At 36.5% G+C, this 25,159-nt stretch overlaps 1 protein-coding gene across 2 annotated transcripts; it reads left to right on the top strand.

Annotated features, from left to right (window-relative positions):
- The first annotated feature begins 1,153 nt into the window (after nt 1–1,153).
- IL18 (interleukin 18) lies at nt 1,154–24,420 on the top strand. Of its 2 annotated transcripts, XM_059929335.1 has the most exons (6): nt 1,154–1,299; nt 15,641–15,724; nt 16,516–16,527; nt 20,707–20,841; nt 21,654–21,787; nt 24,199–24,420. In XM_059929335.1, exons 2-6 carry the CDS (start codon nt 15,649–15,651, stop codon nt 24,418–24,420), a joined length of 579 nt encoding a protein of 192 aa, XP_059785318.1. In that variant the 5' UTR covers nt 1,154–1,299; nt 15,641–15,648. The 2 variants fall into 2 exon arrangements, with proteins under 2 accessions (XP_059785318.1, XP_059785319.1); XM_059929336.1 differs by lacking the exons at nt 1,154–1,299; nt 15,641–15,724; nt 16,516–16,527 and adding an exon at nt 17,837–17,869.
- Nucleotides 24,421–25,159: the final 739 nt, after the last annotated feature.

Below are 25,159 nucleotides of genomic sequence, written 5' to 3'. Positions count from 1 at the left end.
TAAGAAATGGGTGAATTATGCATTATATATCTTTATAGCTGGAGAGAAATAATTGGCAATGGACCATTTAAAATTAACTTGCTTAGTGTTCTGCTTATTTAAATCACAGTTTACTTAATGCTTTTGTGTTAATTGGCCCAATTGGACAACACAGAGGATAAAAACTTATCATTTCAGTTTCACTCACGTGTATAGTCTTATCATACACTTTTTTTATATATATAAATTTACTTATTTATTTATTTATTTATCTTTGGCTGCGTTGGGTCTTCATTGCCACGCACATGCTTTTTCTAGTTCCTGCACTTCTTAAATGTGCTTTTTGTTTTCTTGTGATAGTCACTGCACCAAGCACCTTCAACCATCCTATCTTAGACTTTCTTTGTAATCACTGCTGTGGACATGATGTTTTATGACCTTATGAAATGAAAACTCTATCTTGTTAAAAACAAAAACAAGCAAATAACAACAACAAAAGCACCTCAACTAGCTGCTTATATAAGCATTTTGTTTCCTAACTCTAGAACCCCTCTGTTTCCATACAGTCTCTGTACTGGCAAAAAAGCAAAAACAAACAAAAATTGCCTTGTTAATTCCCTTGCTAGCAAGGTAATACAGTTTAGCACATGTTCAAGAGAAAACTGTCTAAGAAACTTTGTTTCTTCTAGTTACTTTCAAAGCTGTGATAGTAACGCTCTGTTCTTTCAGAGTTTCATTTTCGGTGGTGTGATTACATTATAGGCATTATCTTGTAGGGCTGATTATTCAGCAGTGTTAGATGAGGAAAAAAATGTGCTGAAGTCTGAGTAGAAAGTCTCAAAATAGAAAGATTAATGCGAGAAAAGATGCTTCTAATTGACCAAGCAGGTGCTTTTTTTTTTTTTTTTAAATGTTTGGATGTATTTCGGAAAGAGGTACAAGCTTTGAAGGGCCAGAACTGCAACAGAAGAAATGATTTCATTAAAACCGTGATTTTACATTAAAAGAAATTCCCGTATTCTCTGACACTGTATTTCAGGTTCCATTGCCCTGGGAAAGAGCCCACGTTTAAGGCGGGTCTGAGGCGTGCCAGAAGAGTCTCCTCCCTCCACCTTCTTCCTCCTTTCTCCCAAGGGCTAGGCACCCTCCTCCCCCAGACGGCTGTTGGATCCGGACAAGCAGCGGGGAGTTCTGCTACCCAAAGCTTTCCACATTCCTGGCTGGCTGCTTCGGCTGCTGAAGGGCTGCCTTCTATCGGGAAAAGAAAGGGACTTCAAACCTTTCAGATAACGTCCTCTCCTAGGAAATTATTGAGCACAGGTAAGAAATATCATTACTCGTTATTTAGAAACCCAGGCATGGCAATTAGAGGTAAATAAATAAGCTAGAAAAGCGATTGAGAGGTAACTTCTCTGACATCACCATGACGGGCGACTAGTCAGTAACAACATAAGGAACATAGCATAGTCAGAGGAAAATCTTTTTCTCTCTTTTAGCCAACCTTGGAGAGTATCACTTCAGAGGAAATGTTCTCAAACTTCTTGGTCTTGTGACCTCTTTATACTCCTAAAAATTATTGAGGATCCTGAAGAATTTTTGTTTCTCTAGGTTTTTTACTGTAGTACTGTCATTTGCTGTATTAGAAATTAAAGCTGAGAAATGTAAAAAATAGTGACCTATTAATTTATTTTAAGATAACAGTAAGCACATAACATGTTAGCATAAATAACATTTTAAATTACGGATAACTATATATTCCAAAAAAACTACTATGAAGAGTGACATTGTTTTTATTTTTACAAATCTCTGTAATATCTGGCTTAGTAGAAGACAGCTGCATTCTCATCTGCTTCTGCATTCAGTTTATGCAATATCACTCAAAATGTAGCCCCTGGTAAACTTTATTGTACACTCATGAGAAAATGAGAGTGAAAATGACAAATTACATCTTAGAATTATTATGAAAATCGCTTTGACCTCGTAAACCCCTGAGAATCACTGCTTTAGAGTGTTAAAATAAATAAGCTTCTATTTAAAGGGAGTCTCAACTCTGAATCACTTATTTTAAAAGCAAACAAAAAAATTGCAAAAGGTTGATAATCTTGATGGAATCTGCATCAGCACCCTTAGGCTGGCCTACGTTGGGCAATATTATAGCATTCCCCAGGAGAATTTTATTTCACATGAAGGAAGGGCTGAGTAAATATCTCCATTTGAAAGTATAAATAACAAAAATTAGGACACTCTTAAACTCTTCTTTTTGCCTATATCTAGCTATTTCAAGTTCTATTAAATCTTTCTTCAAAATATCTTTTTAAATCTGGCTTGTTCATAATATCCCTACATGAATATTATGAATTCTTACATGAATTCTTATAGTTTCATAGCCTGTCTCTAATCTTTTTTCATAATACCCTTGCCAGCTCAGTAATCTGCTTTCCTATTGCCTGTGAGATTAAATACAAACACTTCTATGTGAGTTCCCAAGCCCTCCATAATCTAACCCCACCCTACCTTGTGTTTACTGCAAGACAGCAGAATTGTTCCACTACAGTAAAAAAATATCTCCTTTCAGTCCACCCCCCACCATAATTTTGTGTTAATTATCACATAAATGCTCTTCCATGTTCTCCTCCATCTATTCAGTCAAGCAATCAGTATTAAATTCAATTCTCCTTTTCCCACAAGGCCATTCCAGCGGTTCTATTTTGGCTTCTTGCTTTGAGTCTGTATTTAGCAATTGATTATATACACCTTTTATCTTTAACTGTTTACCTAAATTTTTACCTGAGTCTTCTTCCACCCCCACCTCTACCACGCCCACATACTTACCTTCGTAAGATGGCAAAATTTTGAAGGACGAAATGACTTATAGAACTGAAAATTTAGATTTTGATCTTGTTGCTGTAGAGATGATTTCCTGCCTGATTTTAGTGAATTAATTGGGTAACATGCTTCCTCATTTCATCCCATACCTATTCCACAGAATTAGAATTCCACAGCAAAGATAAACATAATCATTATTGCTTTTCAAGTTCAAGACATTTTTACTTTTAATCTAATAGTATGCTTTTAAACTCCCAGTGGCTTAGCAAAGCTGGTTATATAATAAATATTCCGTCAATATGTGTTGTTTTAGAATTATGAGGAAGTGGTTACTAGGGCATTTGCCGCATATAAATAGTTCTCTCTTTGCAGCCTTAACTAGAATCTAGAATTACAGAATCCTGGAGCTGGAAAAAAACTTAAATATTGACCATGCAACTCTCTCTTGTCTAAATGAGGAAACTGAGACCCTCAGAATTAAATGACTTGCCCCAGAAAAGATTGGAACACATGTGGTTTAATCTCTATCATGATTTTCTACTGTTCACTAGCCTCTGGCTAGTTTCCAAGGCTTGTATAACTGAAACTTTTTGTTGTTGCAAAGAATCAATTATCGCTGCTTACTCCTGGGAGGATCTATCTGGGGTGGTTTATAACTCTTTTTTTTTCAAGTCAATAATCTCAGAATCTTAGATGAAATATTCAAAACATTTTTATCCAATGGGGACTATAATTTTCACAGATTAGAGTTAAGAAAGCAAAGGAACATGGATAAGAAAGGAAAAGAGGAAAATTAGGGGAGAGGAGAGGAAGAGGAACACAATACTTGTAATCATAAATGTATTGAGATCTAACAAAAAGAGTGCTAAGAAAATAAAGAATTCAAAATAAACACTCACATGAAATAAAAGAGAAAGTAAAGAAACTACTAGGAAAAGAAAAAAGAGGAAGAATATTAGAGAAATTATTCTATTTTTAAAAATCTGTTTTCAGACTTCCCTCATATTCTTTCCCTTTCTCACTGGCTTTCAGATGGAGTTTAAGTTTTAAGACAGAAAAAAATTTCTGCCATTCCCTTTATACACTGTTGTCATGGCGACAAGGCTTATCATAGCAAACATTTATTTAACATTTATTGAGCTCCTACTCTGTATAAGCTCTTTCCAGGTGTTAAAGATTGAAAAAACAGAAGACAACTCATTGTTTAAGAGAAACTCAGATGGAAGTCGGGCACACCTATTTGTAATCTTAATTAAGGGTAATAAGAGGTATTTTAGAAGCATGAATGCGGGGAGGGGGATGTGGGCACTGAGGAGAGAATGATTAGCTAGGAATGGAGGAGTCAGGGAAGTTTTCCTAGAGGACATGTTTGAGCTGTGACTTTAAAGGATAAAGGGTGAAGAAGGGTTTGGCAGGCACAAAAGGGAGGGGAAGTTCTGGCCTAGCAGGGGGAATAAATGGGTACAGCATGGAGTGAGTGAGAATCTGAAAGCAAGAAAACCAAGTAGAGGAATATTAAATAGAAAATACAAGAAGTGACAAGGCCTAGATTTAAAATAGTGCTGGTGGAGATGGAGAGGAGATACCAAATTCTAGACACATTTCTGCGTTATAATCTACAGTATTTTTGAGACAGGAGAAGGTTAGACAAAAGAGTTGAGAAGGACTCCCAGGTTTCAGTTTGGGACAGGTTATTTGGACATACTTTAGAAAGTAATTCATTAGTATATCTTACAGTTGGAACTGTGGATCTGGAGCCAGAAATTGAAATTTGCAAGTTATATATCCCCCAGTAACCGCCACCCTCTCTCTTTACTTTATAGCTAAACTTCCTGAAAGAATAGTTTATATTCACTGTCTTTACTTTTCTTTTTCATCCCATTCTGTCCTAGATCTTTGTCCACCTGCCTTCCGTTCCTCCACTTTCCCTAAACTGTTCTACTGATAGCAAAACTTCCTAATTGCCAAATTCAGTGAACAAGTTTAAGCTTGTATCTAAATTATGGACTGCAGCTTCAGACTCCAAGCAGCTCCTTCTTGAAGTTCCTTTGTTTTTTGACTTCTGTGATATCTCTTAGATTTGCAAAACTGCACTATTTTCCACTCAAGCCTGTCTTTCATTCTCTGTTTTCTTAATGAGGTAACCACTCAACAAATTGCCCAAGCCAGAAACTTTGAAGTCATCCTCAGTTCCTCCTTCTTCCATTTGACCCACAACCAGTCAGCTAAAAAATCCTGCTGTTTAAGCTCTCTTGAATCATCCCCACAGCCACTGCCTTAGTTTGTAGCCTCATCAACTCTTAACTGTTAAAATTGCTTCTGCGGTTGTTTTCTGGCCTCTGTCCAACTTTATCCCATCAAATCCATTCTCTACAGCTGCCAGAGTGAGGGTTTTTTTTGTTTGTTTGTTTGTTTGTTTTTTCCAGAGTGAGGTTTTTGAAACATAAATTTGACCATGTCTTTCTCCTACTGAAAGTAAGTCAGTACTTTCAGAAAAAAAGTTCAAACTCTTTAGCCTACTTAAACAAGGACTTTATAATCTGACTCTCCTTTACAAGCTTTTGGCAAACAACTACACTGCAAGTTACATTTTATCTGAATTGAACTAGGCAGAATGAAACTAATTTAATATAAAAATAATAGTCTCACTTTATAGGCAAAATGAAATATGTGAGCTCCAAATTAAATAGTTTATCTAGAATGACAATTTCAAAGCTGGTAGGCCAAGTGAGTTGTGAACTGTTGACACTATTGCCACACGGAAGTGTCTTGTATACCTGGTAGAAATATCTGCTTTCATGTCAGTATAATGTAAGCTCAGCTATTCTTTAAATATCTCAGAAGTTCTTGAGACATAATAGCTTATTGTGGTATTATTTTTTAACATTTATTACTATTATAATTTTAGATATTTTTTCATTTATTCATTCATTCAGCAAACATTTATCAGATGTCTGCTATGTACCAGGCACCATTCTAGGTACTTGGAATACAAAACTGAACCTAACAGAGGTTCTTTCTCTTATGGAACTTACATTCTAGCAGGGGAAAAATAATAAAGTAATGAAGAATGTGCTAACCATGTTAAAATATTTGAGGCCAGATTTTGATGAAATTGTCAAGAAGGTATAATTTTTCTTTGGGAATCTCAGCCATTTATTTTCAATATCCCCACCCCCACCCCTGCCATGATGCCCTTTCATCAAGGCACTTAGATATTCCAAAAGCTCATTCTTTCTCTCTTTTGTTTTTTTATTTAAACAATATCTATAGAGAACCCTGTGGTTCTCTCCACAGGGTTCTCTATAGATATTGTTTAAATTAAAATATAAAACAAATTTAAAATAAATTTAAAACCATACATATGTGTATATATATATATATACATATATATATACATATATATGCTTATATATTATATATGAACTGAATCTAGATAAAACTGTTAAATAGCCACCAAATAGAGAGTTGGTTCAAGATGGTGCCCTCAGAAGATCTTGAACTCACCTCCTGCCACAGACAGCAGATCTACAGCTACATATGGATCATTCCCTCTGAAAAAGACCTAAAAACTAGCTGAAACCTCCTCCAAAAAAAAAAAAAAAAAGAGCCACATCCAGATGGGTAGGAGAGGGAGAGACATGGTCTCACCAAAAACCACACCTATGGTGCAGCAACCCACAATCAGGATTGATATCACAAAACAGAGCTACTAGCTGAGGAGTGAGAGGTCAGTGCCCCACATCAGGCACCATAACCCTTGGGAACTGCACCAAACAGATGAGCCCCCAATACATCTGGCTTTGAAAATCAATAGAGTTTACATCCAGGAGAACCATAAGGCTGTAGGAAACAGAGATTCCACTCTTAAAGGGCTTGTGTGCTGACTCACTCACCACAGGACCCATCACAAAAGTAGCAGTCTGAAAAGCACCCAGACCATATGTGAAGGAGATTCATTTGCTAATCTTAAAGCATCTGAGGGAGATGCGGGAGCCTTTTGGGACTCTCTCCACCTGGATGGAGGCATTGGCAGGCGCTGTTTTTGCATTTTCCCTCTATCTTGCTAGCACCGGCACTGGTGGGTGCTATCTTTGCACTCTCCCTGTAACCTGCTAATACCACTGGGCACACCACACCCCCACACTGCTCTTGTGGCCCTGCCAAGGTGAGGCAGGTGTGCACAGCCCACATGAGGGATGCTCCTCCAGCTCCTAGCTCTGGTGGCTGGAGGGGTTGCATTTCTGGGTCCCATGAATCTAAAACAATCAGGGAGTTCTCCGAAGGCTACCACCCTCAGGGTACTGCACAGACAGCAGACTGTACCTCCAGTCTCCCTGTGAAAAAGGACTGATGACTTGTCCTGGAGCTTCAGCCTGAAGGGCACACTTCAGGTTTACCACTCATCTAGAGGCTATAGAAGTGCTCTCAAGGAACACAGGCTGGGGGAACCATCTCTGCACTCTCTTTCACCTTTGCTACAGTTCACCAGCACCTACCAGAAAGGAGCTCACACACTCTACTGGAGCCCCGATTTTTGCAACTGTAGTCAAAGAGACACCTTCAGATGACCAGGTCTGGAGGCTAACAGAGCTCACAATTGCAGTCCCACAGGGCAATATATATTTGCATATCTTAAAAGCTGCTGCCTGAAGTTCTGGCTTCTAATCAACCTGAAACTAGGGGCTGACTGAGGTCTCCCCCTCTGGAATACTCACAGGTCTTGGCACACCCTCAGCACTTGGGACCTATCAAGAATAAATCAGGCTGCATAGACAATCACAAAGGTTGAGTGACAACCAAGAACTGGGCAAGGTTAAACAGTAAGTTTCATCTCTATACAAGGCCATTCCTTCAAGACTAGGAGAGATAGCTGTTTTGCCTAATACATAAAAACAAACACAGAGAGTCAAGGAAAATGAGGAATGAGAAGATTATGTTCCAAAGGAATTAATAAGATAAAACCCCAGAAGAAAATCTTAATGCAAAGGAGATAACTAACTTACCTGATAAAGATTGTAAAGTAATGGTCATAAAGATGCTCACTGAACTCAGGAGAAGAATGGATAAACACAGTAAGAACTTCAACAAAGAGATAGGATAAATAAGAAAGTACCAAACAGAAGTCACAGAGCTGAAGAATACAACAACTGAACTGAAAAATACACTAGAGGGGTTCAACAGCAGACTAGATGAAGCAAAGAAAGAATCAGTGATCTGGAATACAAGGCAGTGGAACTCACCCTAACACAGCAAAAAGAAAAACAAATTTTAAAAAGTGAAGATAGCTTAAGGGACCAATGGGACAAACATCAAGCAGAATTGCATTCACATTACTGGGTTCCCAGAAGGAGAAGAGAGAAAAGGGGGCAGAAAACTTACTTGAAGAAATAATAGCTGAAAACTACCCTAACCTGGGGAATGAATCAGACATCCAGATCCAGGAAGTCCAGGGAGTTCCAAAAAAAGATGAATCTAAAGACACCAAGACACATTATAATTAAAATATCAAAAATTAAAGAGGGAATCTTGAAAGCAGCAAGAGAAATCATTTGTTATATCCAAAGAAGCCCCATAAGAGTATCAGCAGATTTCTCAGCAGAATCTTTGCAGGCCGGAAAAGAGTGGCATGATATATTCAAAGTGCTGAAAGAAAGAAACTTCCAACCAAGAATACTCTACCTGGAAAGGCTATCATTCAGAACTGGAAAAAAGATAAAGCGCTTTGCAAATAAACAAAAGCTAAAGGAGGTCATCCCCACTAAACCAGCCTTACAAGAAACGTTAAAGGGACTTTTTTAAGCTGAAAAGAAAGTGCACTAATTAGGAACAAGAAACATATGAAAGTAAAAATCTCACTGATAAAGGTAAATATATAATAAAGGTAGTAGATTAATAACATTAGTATAAAGATTAAAAGACAAAAGTAATAAAAAATAACTACACAATAACTAGTTAAGAGATACAGAAAGTAAAAAGATGTAAAATATGACATCAAAACATAAAACGTTTGGGGAGGAAGTAAAAATGTAGTTTTATAATGCATTCAGTCTTAACTTCTTATCAACTTAAAATATACTCTTTTATATATAAACTGTTACATGTGGCCCTCATGGTAAACACCAAGCAAAAACCTATAGTAGATACATACCAAAAAAATGAGCAAGGAATCTAAGCATAACCCTATAGATAGTCATCAAACAATAAGGGAAGAAAGAAAAGAAGAAACAAAGAGGAATGATAAAACAAAGAGAAATGAAAACTATTAACAAAATGGCAACAAGTACATACCTATCAATAATTACTTTAAATGTAAAGGAACTAAATTCTCCAATCAAAAGACAGAGAGTGGCTGAATGGATAAAAATATAAGAACCATCTATATGCTGCCTACAAGAGACTCATTTCAGATGTAAGTACACATACAGATTAAAAGTGAAAGGATGGGAAAAGATATTTCATGAAAATGGAAACCAAAAGAAAGCTGGAGTAGCTATATTTATATCAGACAAAATAGACTTTAAAACGAAGACTGTAATAAAAGACAAGGATGATCATTACACAATGATAAAGTGGTCAACCCGGCCAGAAGATATAACATTTATAAAGATCTATGCACACAAAATAGGAGCACCTAAATATATAAATCAAATATTAATGGTCTTAAAGGGAGAAATTCACAGTAAAACAGTAAGAGTAAGGGATTTTAATATCTCACTTACATCAATGGATAGATCATCCACACAGAAAATCAATAAGGAAATATCTTTAAATGACACATTAGTCCAATAGACTTAATAGATATATACAGAACATTCCAGCCAAAAGCAGCAGAATACACATTCTTCTCAAGTGCACTCTAGTTCATGTGGAACATTCTCCAAGATAGACAATATGTTAGGCCACAAAACAAGTCTCATAAATTTAAAATGAAAATCATATCAAGCATCTTTTCTCACCACAATGGTTTGAAACTAGAAATCAATTATTAAGAAAACTGGAAAGATCACAAATATGTGGAGATTAAACAACATTCTACTGAACAACCAATGGGTCAATGAACAAATCAAAAGAGAAATTAAAAAATTATCTTGAGACAAGTGAAAATGGAAAATTAACATGCCAAAACTTATGGGATGCACAAAAGCAGTTCTAAGAGGGAAGTTTATAGTGATACAGGCCTACCTCAAGGAACAAGAAAAATCGCAAGTAAACAATCTAACTTTATACCTAAAGGAAATTAAAAAAGAACAAATTAAGCCCAAAGTCAGTAGAAGGAAGGAAATAATAAAAATCAGAGCTGAAACAAATGAAATACAAACTAAAATGACAATAGAAAAGATCAAGGAAACTAGGATCTGGTTCTTTGAAAAGATAAACAAAATTGACAAACCTTTAAGTAGACAAGAGGAAAAGACAAAGAGCTCAAACAAAAAAGATCAGAAATGAAGGAGGAGAAATTACAACTGATTCAAAGAAATACAAAGTATCATAAAAAACTACTATAAACAATTATACAGCAACTAATCAGACAACCTAAAAGAAATGGATAATTTCTAGAAACACACAGTCTTCCAAGACTGAATTGAATCAGTTATCAAAAAACTTCCAACAAAAAAATTCCAGGACAGGAGTCTTCACTAATGAATTCTACCAAACATTCAAAGAAGATTAATACCAATCCTTTTCAAACTCTTCCAAAAAACTGAAGAGAAGTGAATGCTCCCAAACTCATTTTACAAGGCTAGCTTTACCTTGATACCAAAATCAGACAAGGAAACCACAAAAAAAGAAAATTACGGACTAACATCCCTCATGAAAATAGATGAAAAGTCCTCAACAAAATATTAGTAAACTGAATTCAACAGTACATTAGCAGGATCATACACCATGATCAAGTGGGATTTATTCCAGGAATGCAAAGATGGTTAAACATCCACAAGTCAATGTGATACACTAGATTAACAAAATAAAGGATAAAAATCATATGATCATCTCAATAAATTTAAAAAAGTCTTTGACAAAATTCAACACCCATTCATAATAAAAACCCTCAACAAAGTGGGTATAGAGAGAGTGTACCTCAACATAATAAAGGTCATGTATGACAAGCCCACAGCTAACATCATACTCAACAGCAAAAAGCTGAAACCTTTTTGTTTAAGATCAGGAACAAGACAAGAATACCGCCTATTGCCAGTTTTATTCAACACAGTATGAGAATTCCTAGCTAGGGCAATTCATTAAGAAAAAGAAATAAAAGACATCCAAATTGGAAAGGAAGAAGTAGAACTGTCACTATTTGCAGAAAACATGATTTTATATATAGAAAACCCTAAGACTCCAAAAACAAAACTGTTAGAATAAATGAATACAGTAAAACTGCAGAGTACAATATCAATATACAAACATCTGTTGCATTTTTTTTTTTTTTTTTTTAAGAAATTCACGTTCTTTTATTTATTTATTTATGACTGTGTTGAGTCTTCGTTTCTGTGCGAGGGCTTTCTCCAGCTACGGCAAGTGGGGGCCACTCTTCATCGCGGTGCGCGGGCCTCTCACCATTGCGGCCTCTCTTGTTGTGGAGCACAGGCTCCAGACGCGCAGGCTCAGTAGTTGTGGCTCACGGGCCCAGCTGCTCTGCGGCATGTGGGATCTTCCCAGACCAGGGCTCGAACCCGTGTCCCCTGCATTGGCAGGCAGATTCTCAACCACTGCGCCACCAGGGAAGCCCCCATCTGTTGCATTTTTATACACTAACAACAAAGTATAAGAAAGAGAAATTAAGAAAACAATCCCATTTACAATTGCATCAAAAAGAATAAAATATCTAGGAATAAATTTAACCAAGGAGTTGAAAGATCTGTATGCTGAAAACTATAAGACATTGATGAAAGAAACTGAAGAAGACACAAATAAATAGAAAGATATTCCATGCTCACGAATTGGAAGAATTAATATGATTAAAATGTCCGTATTACCCAAAGCAATATACATATTCAATGCAATCCCTATCAAAACTTCAATGGCATTTTTCACAGACATAGAACAATAAATCCTAAAATTTGTATGGAACCACAAGAGATTCCAAATAACCAAAGCAATCTTGAGAAAGAAGAACAAAGTTGGAGGCATTACACTCCCTGATTTCAAACTATATTACAAAGCTATATTAATCAAAACAGTATGGTATTAGCACAAAAACAAACACATAGATCAATGGAACAAAACAGAGAGCCCAGAAATAAACCCACACGTATATGACCAATTAATCTATGAAAAAGGAGGCAAGAATATATAATGGGAAAGGACAGTCTCTTCAATAAAGTGTATTGGGAAAACTGGACAGCCACATGCAGAAGAATGAAACTGGCCAACTATTTTACACCATACAGAAAAATTAACTCAAAGTGGATTAAAGACTTGAATGTAAGACCAGAAACCATAAAACTCTGAGAAGAAAACATAGGCAGACATCTCCTTGACATCAGTCTAGCAATATATATATATATATTTGGCTCTGACTCCAAAGGCAATGGCAACCAAAGCATAACTAAACAAATGAGACTATATCAAACAAAAAAGCTTCTGCACAATGAAGAAACCATCAACAAAATAAAAAGGCAGCCTACTGAATGGGAGAAGATATTTGCAAATCATATCCAATAAGGGATCAATATTCAAAATATATAAAGAACTCATACAACTCAATAACAACAACAACCACAAAAAACCTGACTTTAAAATTGGTCAGAAGGGGCTTCCCTGGTGGCACAGTGGTTAAGAATCCACCTGCCAATGCAGGGGACACAGGTTCGAGCCCTGGTCTGAGAAGATCCCACATGCCACGGAGCAACTAAGCCCATGCACCACAACTACTGAGCCTGCACTCTAGAGCCCGTGAGCCACAACTACTGAGCCCACATGCCACGACTACTGAAGCCCACGCACGTAGATCCCGTGCTCCGCAGCAAGAGAAGCCACTGCTATGAGAAGCCCGTAGCCCCCACTCGCCGCAACTGGAGAAAGCCCACGTGCAGCAACAAAGATCCAATGCAGCCAAAAATAAATAAATAAAATTTTTAAAAATATTTTTTAAAATGGTCGGAAGATCTGAATAGACATTTTTCCAAAGAAGACATACAGATAGCCAACATGTACATAAAAAAGATGCTCAACATCACTAACCATCAGAGAAATGCAAATCAAAACCACAATCACTTATCATCTCACATCTGTCAGAATGGCTATTATCAAAAGAACAAGAAATGACAAGTGTTGGCGAAGATGTGGAAAAAAGGGAACTCTTGTGCACTGTTGATGGAAATGTAAATCTGTGCAGACACTATGGAAGACAGTATGGAATCTCCTCAAAAAATTAAAAATAGAACTACCATATGATTTAGCAATTCTACTTCTGCATATTTATCTGAAGAAAACAAAAAACACTAATTCAAAAAGATGTATTCACCCCTGTGTTCATTGCAGGATTATTCACAATAGCCCAAATATGGAAACAACGTAAGTGTCCATCAATGGATGAATGGATAAAGAAGATATGGTATACATAATGGACTACCATTCATAAAAATAATGAAATCTTGCAACAACATGAATGCACCTTGAAAGTGTTATGCTAAGTGAAACCAATCAGACAGAGAGATAAATACTACATGATTTCACTTATATGTGGAATCTAAAAAACAAAACAAATGAACAAACAAAACAAAATAAAATAGAGCTCATAGAAAACAGATTAGTGGTCAACAGAGGGGAGGGGGATGGGGCGGGCAAAATGACTAAAGGGGATCAAGAGGTACAAACTTCAAGTTATAAAATAAGTTATGGGATGTAAAGTACAGCATGTAGACTATAGTCAATAATATTGTATTGCAAATTTGAAAGTTACTAATAAGTTGTCTTAGAAGTTCTCATCACAATAAAAAAAAAGATTTTTGTAACTGTACAGTGACAGATGGTAACTAGATTTATTGTGGTGATCATTTCACAATGTATACGAATTTTCCATAATAAAAAGTATAAAAAACAAAACAAAAAGTAGCCATCAACATTTATTTTGTGTTAGCTTAATTTGGATTAAATGTTTTCAACTGGGTTTTAATTTCCTGCTTCCTCTGTATACATTTGGCCTCAGCAAACTATGCTAGAAAACATTTGAGTCATTTCTCAACCTCTAAGTGTAGACGTATGAACGCCCCCATATATACCAATTGACAACTGTGACCCAACCACCTTCCTTGGAGCACCAACCATAAAACTGTCCTCAGAAAACCAAGGGACTTCTGAACTCTAGAGTAGAATTTCTGTGGCATGGACCCTCATGGACAATCTGGTGAAGTCTGTGGACCCCTTCTCAGAATCATGCTTTTATATGCATAAAATTAAATCCTTAGAATGAGAAAGGAAACCCTTTGTAATTAAAGGGTTATCAAAAAAATTTTAACAAATTTTGATAAGGTATATATGTGCATCTTTATTAACACATTAACAACAAGATGTCCTGTTGGGACTAATAACTTCCATATATTTCAAAGTAGTAATGAGTTTAAACCATATTTCAAGATCTCTGCAACAATTACAATACAGTAAGAAATATGTATGTCTATTAATGATAGTCACAGGTACTGTGAATAATAGTGTGGTTTGTTTCCTACACCATAATGGAAGGAACTGTTAAATTTCAGTTAGAAGTTGGTGAAAAGGGCTTCCCTGGTGGCGCACTGGGTGGGAATCTGCCTGCCAATGCAGGGGACACGGGTTTGATCCCTGGCCCGGGAAGATTCCCACATGCCGCGGAGCAACTGGGCCCGTGTGCCACGACTACTGAGCCTGCGCTCTAGAGCCCGTGCTCTGCAACAAGAGAGGCCATGGCAATGAGAAGCCTGCACACCACTCGCTGCAACTGGAGAAAGCCTGCGGACAGAACAAAGACCCAACACAGCCAAAAATAAAAACAAATAAATCAATAAATTTATTTTTTTTAAAAAAAAGAGGTTGGTGAAAATAATTGTGTAATTTTTTCCCCATCCAAGTTCACAGATTTCCCAGATTTTGAACCCCTGCTCCATAAACAAAGGTCTGGAAGGATACACGCCATATTGGAGTGGGGTTGGGTGGGGTGGCACAAAGGAGAAGAGCAAAAAGAATGTTTAACATTTTCAAATCCTATATTATTTGATGTTTTACAGGAAGATTGTATTCATGTATTACTTGTGCAAAAAGCATAGTATAGTCCAGACTCCAGATCAAAAGCTGCTATTGCTCAGAGAGAAAGAGAGCCATCAGATGCCAGAGCCCTTCAGCCTCCTCCCACCTAGCCCCCACTCCCAGTCAGAAACACCATTTTTATCATTGCCACACCTGTAGCACTTTGACAATGAAGTCACAATCTTCAGTATCTCACTCACAGGATCCCATTTGTTGTAAGACAGAGATAGAACCAGCCCCTACTTAAAGGACAGGATTAGGTATGTTTCTGGCATCCTATATTTATTCTGATAATATATGTATATTTCCACCAAAATACTGGAACAATAATTCAGTTCAATAATGGACCACTTATCCACCCTTTATAACATTGTTTAATGAGAAAATGCTTTCTAGATTCCAAATATCTAATGGTTTGCAAAAGAACATTTGAAGTTGTACATTCATAAACTGAAGACTCCTGGCGTTTATTAAATGTCCAGAGTGTTCATCAGCATGCTGGATTTCTGAAATTGGAGGTAGAACAAGGCAGTAAGTGGTAAAAGATTCCTTTTGTGTAAAAGGAGCAATCACTACCTTTTAACAGATGACTCTTTGCTTTCATTAGGAATAAAGATGGCTGCTGAACCAGAAGACAATTGCATCAGCTTTGTGGAAATGAAATTTATTAACAGTACACTTTACTTTGTAGGTAAGTTCAAAACCGTAGACCAAATACAGGGTTTAGATAAATGTATTCAACTAGAAAAGATGTTGTAAGGTGAACTATTAAGTGACTTGTTTTTTGTCACCAAATTCCATTGTAACACTAACAACACACTTCTCTGGAAAAAAAAAAAATATTGGGTCTCTAGAAATTAACCATAACATGTCCAAGGTCCCAGCACCTTGTCCTGCCACATGTCCTGGCACTTAGTTAGTAATAGCCCACTCACAAGGTGGCTGCAGGTGCACGTCATGAAAATCCCACAAAATTGGATATACAATTTCCCAAAGCAACCTGGCAAATTATGTAAGAGATACATATCTGAAATCTAGAGTTCTGTGAGTTATACCATTTTATGTAAATACATTTGACAAATAAAAACAGATTCTTATTATTAAGCTTCCTTGGGCAGTTTGGTTTCATTTGAAAGCTTCATAGAAAGCTCTTAGGTGACTTTCCATTGAAGCAATAAATTTAAGAGTAAAATCTATCATTTTATAAAATTTCTTTTTGGCTACAAATTTAAATTTATAAACCCTAGATTTAGGTTTTATATCTAACATACCTGAGATCACACTAAGTCTAATTAGCTTCATTTTATGGGACCTTTTGGATGATTATATTATATTTTTATGGGGCCAACAAAAATCATCACCAGTAAGATAGGGGTTAAAGAATGCAGAGGGGCAGAAAAGAGTAATAAAAGAGAAGGGTGAGAGGAAATTGAGTAGAAATATAGAATTTAACATATTTTGTTTCTCTTTTTTCCCCTTTAGCTGAAAATGATGGTAAAGTATAAATTTATTTCTCTTTCTTTGTAAAAATAAATAGCTACTTGAGTAAGCATCCCACCAGCACATCCATATCACCATTCTCAGCTGAAAAACTGGTACCGATCTATTTGAGAAGCTAATATTCCCTCAAAGGAATGTGGACTCAATAGCACTGCCTTGGAATAAAGATGACTATAAGGGAATTTCTAAGAAAATACACTTCTCTACATCATAGGAAATTCTCAGCTATTAGAATCTACAAAATAGACCTTGCCAATTACATAGATCCTGAGATTAGCAGAAAGTCATGGATTCTCTGGAGTACATAGGAAAAGGGGTTGAAGCATGAGAATTGTTGTCCAAAATCAGGAACATCTTCCTTCTTCAACCTTCCCTCTCAGAAGTGCTCTGAAAAGAAGCCTGGGAGGCTCCCAGGGTTCAGAGAATTCTGGAAGTAGAGGAGATGGGGGAAAGTAGAGCAAACAGAACTATTAGGTTGAGTCATTCTCTTCCTAGGTAGATGTACCCATTCCTTGTCCTGTTGGCATTCAGGGAGGGTCATACGCATATAAAGCCTATGATCCTCTAACGCAGGGGTCCCCAACCCCTGGGCCGTGGACCAGTACCAGTACCGGTTCGCGGCCTGTTAGGAACCCAGCCGCACAGCAGGAGGTGAGCAGAGGGTGAGGGAGCGAAGCATCACCTGCTGCTCTCCATCACTCGCATTACCGCCTGGACCATCCCGCCACCCAAACCACGGCCCCAGTCCATGGAAAAATTGTCTTTCAGAAACCGGTCCCTGGTGCCAAAAAGGTTGGGGACCGCTGCTCTCATGGACCCCCAGATTATTAAAGGTCATTAGTTTCTCATACTTTTCCTTAAAAAGCACTTTCTCCATTCTTAAGGTGATCCTTACTGGACTGGAAATATACAACAGGAACTTTTGAAAAATACTATTCCTTCCAGTTTCTTTTCCAGACTTATTGAAATGTCATTGTCATATAGCTCCTCATGTTTCTTAAAATTTGCCCTACTCCCATTTATTTGATTCAATAAATATTGGCATCTGTATCTCTGGCACTATGTTAGGCCCTACAAAACAATTGTGAGCAAAACACAGTTCCTATAGGGAGAAGCAGGCACATTAGGGAGGCAAATGGAATGTGGTATGTTAAGTGTTATGAAGGCACAGATGCTATGGGAGCACATAGAAGGGCACCTAATTTAGTCCAGTAGACTCTGGGAGGGCATTTTGAAAGAGGAACAGAATTGAAGAGTAAATAGGGGTTAGCCAAGAGAAGGTATTCTATGCAGAGAGAAGAACACATGCAAAGATCAAGATATGAAAGAAAGCATGGTATGTATGAGGAATTAAGAGTAATTCAGAATGGGAGTAGAGTAAGAGTAGGAAAATGATGAGAGAAGAATGATAAATAGGGTGCAGATCAAGAAGGTTCTGTTATTCCAAGATATGGAATTTGGACCTTATCTTTGGGGTAATGGGGATTCATTAAGCACAATATGTATGATCTAGAATACAGATTAGTTTGCTGTAACAAAGAGATCCAAAAATACAGTAACTGAATAAGATAGAAAATATTTCTCTCAAATACGAATCCAAGTAGGCAGTTCAGTATTAGTATGGCTGGATGCAGCCTGATGATGTTGGAATCTAAAGTTTCTTCTGTCTTCTTCTATTCCATCTTTCCTAGTTGTTGAAATCATTTACATACTTGAAAATCATCATTACACTTCCTGGGTCCACATCCCAGCTAGCAAGAAGGTGTTCAAAATAAGAGGAAGACAGGCCCACTCCTTTTAAAAGCTCTATTTAGAAGTTGTAAACATCAAATCCACTCATACTCCATTGACTAGAATTTAGTCATATGGCACCAACTGCAAGGAAAATATGGAAAATATAATCTTTATTCTGGGTGGCAGTGTCATTCATTAAAATTCAAAGATAACATGATCGTATCTCTGAATGTTAACTTTAATTAAAATTGAATTTTAATTCCTTCTGGCTTCCATATAAAGAATTGCTGTGGGGGCAGAAAAAGAGGAGAGGGGAATGCCAACTAAGAAGCTATTATGGTAGTCCCTATAAGAAATGATGGCGACATGAATTAAGGTAGGCACAGTGGGGTGCCATTGAAGAGCTGTGAATGGATTTTAGAAAAACTTGGAAGAATCAACAGGACATGGATTTGGAAGGGGATGGAAAGAAAGACAGAAAAGCTGATGCCTATGTTTTTTCACGTAGGCAATTTGTACCATTCAGTGAAATAAGAAACGCAAGAGGAAGAGCAGGGTAGAGAGGTTTGCAGGGCAAAGAGGAAGATAGATGATGAATTTATTGATGATGAATGATGATATCTGTGGGACATCCTAATGGAGATGTCCAGTAGATTCTTGGACATGTGGTTCTAAACTCAGGAGAAAATTTGGGGCTGGATATACGGATGTGGGAGACATATATACAATAGAAATTACATCTGAAGCTATAAGAATAACATGACAAATCAGAGGAAATGTGTAGCGTGAGGAAGTAAAAGCCAAGGACTAAACTCTGAGGAGTACCTACATTTAAAGGATTCAGTAGAAAGAGAAGCTAATAAAGAACAGAGCAACCAAAGAGGAAGAAGAAAAACAGAGAATGCCACAGAATCCCAGGAGGGCATTTCAAGACAGAGATAATAGGCACTGTGTTGAATTTTGTAGCCTTGAAAACCAAGAGCCAGAAAGTATCTATTACATTTAGCAACAGGGATTTTGGTGATCTCGGTGAAAACAATTTGATGGAGGAATGGAGCCAGTGAGGAGAAGCTTGCAATGAGTAGAAGGGTGAATGGAAAGTAAGGAAATGATACATACAATTCTTGCCAGAAGCTTGGCTATTAAAAGGAGGAGGGAAACAATACTAGCTATAAAGTGGGATTCTGTTGATGGAGGTGTTTTAAATCTCAAAATAAAAAGCCTTATGTTTTTCTGATTATAAAAATAATTTGTTTATTATAAATAATTCAGGCAATGAAGATAAGAAAATGAGAAACTAAAATATGAAAAAAACCCAAAATATTCATTGCTATCATTTTGATGTTATATATATATAAAATACTATACCTAAGCTTCTTTTTCTAGTTTAATACACATGGACATCTTTCCATCTTTCCATGGCAATGAATAATTACAATTATATTAAATTCATGATAATTCATAGTAAGGGCATATCAAAATTTACTTGATCAATTCCCAATTGATGGACATTTAAGTTGTTTCCAGTTTGTTTTTATTATTAAAGTGTTCCCAGAAGCATTCTTGTAGAGAAATATTTACACATTTCTCTAATGTTCCTTAGGATAAAATCCAGGAAGTAGAATTGCTGAGTTGATGGAAGAGAGGGAATAATTGATAAATCAAGGTTTCATTGAAAGTACATGCAGAGCACAAATGGGGTTAACCTTAGGTAGCAGAAGAGGCACCTTTTTCACATTTCCCTTGGGACAAGAGGGTAGAGAAAATAACAGGTGATGCCATAGTTAAGTTTGTAAGTGGAGTAGCAGGAAATCATTTGCTGAAAGTGAAAGCAGAGGTGATGATGCAGAGATCCTGAGGAAAATGAAGAAGGCTTGGAATTGAAGCTATGGACTATGGAAGAGAATGCTGAACTGGAAAAGAAGTATTGACAATCGATGTGTTTGTTATGGCACCAATTTGCACATTTGTATGATTGTTTACCAGCAGCACACTCAGCAGCCAGGTTTAGAGTTTTGTAGTAGAAAGACAAATGAGTTTGGGATTTAAGATACTGGCAAAAGGGTAGATAAAATGATGAACCATGAGGTCCAGGCTGCATAGAGAAGAAAGGGAAGACAGGGAGAGGTTATAGGAAGAAAATGTAAGAATCAGGAAGCCTCAGTAAAGTGGAAGAAAAGTATAAAAAAACTAAAAGGATAGGAGATTGTGGTCAAAGGTAGGATATTTGAATTTAAGATTTCAATAGTAGAGTGGTTCTGAGTGATAACAAGAATCAAGGTATGCCCCTGGAAGTGGGTTAAAAAACACTGCAACTTTACCTTAGCTTCTATAACAGAAGATTGTGATTGTTACTGAAAACTGGAATATATAATATGCCTATTTGTAAATTTAGAAAAAAAAGATTATTTTTTAAATGAGATTTCATGTGCATTGTAGAAGACCTGGAATCAGATTACTTTGGCAAGCTTGAACCTAAGTTCTCAGTCATACGAAATTTGAACGACCAAGTTCTCTTCATTAACCAGGGAAGTCAACCCGTCTTTGAGGATATGCCTGATTCTGACTGTTCAGGTATTTTTTTATATACATTTGTAAACATGGAAATGACAAGCTACTTCTTCCCATTCCATTTACTGCCTACATTTTCTGTGATAGACCTAATGCTTACATGAAAAGTCATGGTAGTAATAATTTCACTTACAAGAAACTTTATAGGGTATCCATAATTTTTAGTTGGGCTGAAAAATTGATACAATAAAGATAGTGCTGGGGTCATGATCTTTGAGCCTACATTTGGATCACCATCCCTTCACTGTAATTGCATTAACTGTATATGCTCTCCATTGAGTTGGATCCTTAATACCTGCTGGTTATAGCTGAAATTGCTGATAACATTTTCAGAAGTCAAAATTAAATATAAATATACAAGCACTTCAAATAAGTCTGTCTTCCACCAGAAATTTAGAGTGCCTTAGAAAATGAATAACTTTACTGTGCCTTCCAAGGAATGAATTTCAAATATCAGAGTTTAGGCAGAGTTGAAAAAGTGAATGATGCACTCTTGAAAAATGCTGAATTTTTACCTTAACAGATAGAGCTTTAATATTCTATTTGGCGTTTAAAAGCTAAAGACAATCTTTTAGAATTCAGAATATCTCTAAAACACTTTAAAAGTTGCTGCATTTGTATTATAATACATATTTAAATGTGTTTTAAAGAATATGTGTGTCACTGTGTATAGTCTCCTTCTGCTACATGGCTGAATCTCAGAGTGTGGGATTGGTAATGGGCCTATTAAGGATTGTCCTTTGGCTAATTTCCCTAAATGCTTATTTGCAAAAATTCTTCTAACTAGTGTTCTCATTTGTGAATGTTTATTTTAGATAATGCACCCCAGACCATATTTATCATATGTATGTATAAAGACAGCCTCACTAGAGGTCTGGCAGTAACCATCTCTGTGCACTGTAAGAAAATTTCTACTCTCTCCTGTAAGAACAAAATTATTTCCTTTAAGGTAAGACTTAATTTGTTTTAGTTATATTTATGTGCAAAATTAGAAAACCAAAATATCCCCAGTCCAACCTTTTATCTAGAATAAGAATAGCAAGAAGTAGAGAACCATTAAAATAGACAGTTACTAAAAACTGTCAAGCTCTTTAACCTACTATAGTAACATCATGGTTTTTCTGAGCCTGCCATAGGGAGGAAGGGGATCAACACTTGTTTCATAACCTAGGTCTTCTGAATAATCAATCTATAGATAAATAATAATACAGAATATATATATATATATATAAATTATCATGTTTAAGAACTGCATGTGACTTTCCAGAATAAGTCTTGCTACACAGAATGAAGTTAATCGTTCTTCTGTAAACCCTCTACTTTGTAAATTATGATGATAATATTTTAATCCCTAATTGTTTTGTTCCTACTTCTTAGCCTAAGTCGTAGCTACAACCTTCAGCTTTCAGTTGATGTATGTTATTTTTAATGTTAATCTAAGTGAACAAAATTAATAGGATCTGTTGTAAAAGCAATGGTATAATGTATCTCAAAGCCAGGTATAAATTATTTCTGACCACTGCTTTTTTCTCTATCCTCCATCATTATTTTTCTCTTTTTTCCCCATTATTATTAGATAAACAACCATTAACTATAGATATGGGTTGACCCAGAAAACTTTCCTCCCAATGAGAGCAGGCAGGGTATGCTCACAAATTGGCAGTGTTTCAAAGGTGAATCCCATGTCTTGAAAACTTTCTGAGTGGGAATTTGCCAATAAAGAACCGCAATAAAGATCACCCAGTTCCCACTGAAAGTTAGAGTATGACTTTCGTAGACATGCCAAGGGGCAACTTGGGAGGGAGGAAAAAGCCACTCGAAAATATAATGCAGATAAGATCAGTGTGTCTGTAACAAATAGAGCCTCCAAACAAATCCCTTAGCCATCCCCTTCCAAGCAGAGTACCACCCCTTCAGGTGACAATTTGGAGTCCCTGCTCCCTGAACTGACAGCTAGGAAGCTCAGTTATTGTAATGGCGTTAGAAGCCTGGAGGTGGACAGGCAGGGTGGAGAGGATTAAGCATGTTGTTACTTAGCAACAAAATCAGAAGGGAAAGAGGGAGATGGCCAAGCTCAAGCCATGTGGGATAGAGGAAAACTAATTCAGCTGCAGAGACAGAGTCAGAAACTGGGAAAATATATAAGTGGATTCTTGTTGAGAGACTGATCTATATATAAGTGGATTCTTATTGAGAGACTGGGGAGAGTGTCAAGAAGATGGGAAAAGTGCTTGGCAAATAATAGAATGGGAGAACTAATTTATCCTCTCATTAATTCAAGACTCACACTTGTTGATAGAGGACAAAGGTCAAGAGTTATGGCTATAAATTCTATAATTGATTGAGAAGTTTGGGGGGAAAAAAAAGGTTCTTTCAGGCATCTAAGGAGGATGCTGGGATGCTATTTTGGGTCTGAAGGTCTCTCTGTCAGTCCTTAGGATCATGAAGATCTTTGCTACCAGAGGGTCAAAATTAAGTTCAAATTTTCTACTGGTTCTGGGATTAACATGGAAAGAACCTGAGGTGGTCCTCACATTTTCTAGTCCATCCTGAAAGTAGGCATGTTGCAAAAATAGGAAAAGTGCAGGCAGTACTGTCAGTTAGGTGGATTAGCAGGATTCTGGTTAGCAGGATTATAGTTTCAAGTGATCTAGCCATTCTTAGGAAATCCCTACTCTGCAGCTGAGATATAGGAATCACCATCTGGCCTCCCAGGGCAAGGTCCAGCCAAGAGACAGACTACTTTCAGGATAGAAACTCAGGACTACTATGGAACTGGAATGCTTGGCAGGGAAGCACCAAAAGCTGCTAACTAAGCCCTAGAACAAGTAATGGGTCTACTTATAGCCAGTTTCAGTTCTAGGCTCCACTGAAGGAAGCAGCTGAGATTACTGCCACTTCCTGCCTCTCTCACAGTTGGTTCACAAACTGGAGCTACCCTAGGCCTATGGTGGAGGTCATCAATGTCTTTAGCTGTGAATGGCTGGAGAAGACAGGAACTGACATTAGCCTAAAAAGGTTGTGGTCTTTGCTGGAACTCTACTTCATCTTAAGCAAATATGGACTCCACTTAATGGGAGAGGAGAGAAGGAAATCATCTGATGGGTATATTGGGAAAAACTAGAGGCCTGGACCTGAATGTGCATTCCATAGTGTGAAAAGCCAAAGTGGACAAGAAGAATGGAAGGTTAGAAATTAAGAGGGAAAGGAGATCAGTATTCCTATAATCAGAGATTGTTTTCCTTAACTCTTGAGAATATAAACCTCTTTAGTTCTGTGTAGTAATATATTTCAAAATAAACTGCACGTATTCATATTGATCATGTCCTAAAAAAATTAAGTAATTTTTTATCTCTATAGGAAATGAGTCCTCCTGATAATATTGATGATGAAGGAAATGACATCATATTCTTTCAGAGAAGTGTTCCAGGACATGATGATAAGATACAATTTGAGTCTTCATTGTACAAAGGATACTTTCTAGCCTGTAAAAAAGAGAACGACCTTTTCAAACTCATTTTGAAAAAAAAGGATGAAAATGGAGATAAATCTGTAATGTTCACTGTTCAAAACAAGAACTAGATATTAAAATTGCATAGTTTGAACTTTCTGAGTTTTTGTGTTTCAAAAGGGTTATGAGTTCGAACCTACAATTATAATGATGAAATAAAATGAATAATGATCTCAAAAAATACTACTGAGAAATGAATAATAAGCTTTCATGAAATTGAATTGACTTCCTCTTGTCCAGGTGAATTAAATATTTGTATAATGTAAAAAGAATGCATAGTTTGAAAACACATTCTACAGTGTTAATGGGAAAATAGATTATATTCAATAGAAGTGTTTTGAATATTTTGGGTTATTGGTCCTAATGATGAATAAAACTGATATTTGAATTTTCTAGTTTTTAAGAAAATAATTAAAACCTTAAAGATTTTAAGCTATAAACAGTGATTCACCATGTAGTCTTAATCTATTACCTCATCCTTTGCCTTTACTTTTTGTTTGAGAAACTATTCCAACCTCTCTCCCAATATACTTCACAGAGATGTTGTGAGAAATCATATGATTTTCTGGAAATTGCTTTCAATTACTATAAAGTTGCAGAGAAAGATTATGTGTAAAGCAAAATTACATAAGCATTTGTGTGAGGGAATAAATAAGGAAGAGTATTTCAGTTCAAGAATTAATGCTTTGACTCAAGTTATGAATAAAAGGTATCATAGTTACTGGAAATTTTTTTTAAAAACCTTCAAGATTTTATAAAGAGACCACTTCACTTGACTAATTTTTGCATTTCTTCCAAAGTCAGGATATC

The sequence above is a fragment of the Balaenoptera ricei genome, chromosome 8 (assembly GCF_028023285.1).
Source record: "Balaenoptera ricei isolate mBalRic1 chromosome 8, mBalRic1.hap2, whole genome shotgun sequence".
NCBI lineage: Eukaryota > Metazoa > Chordata > Mammalia > Artiodactyla > Balaenopteridae > Balaenoptera > Balaenoptera ricei.
Note: the sequence above shows the minus strand (reverse complement) of the source record. Positions and strands in the feature narration are given on the sequence as shown.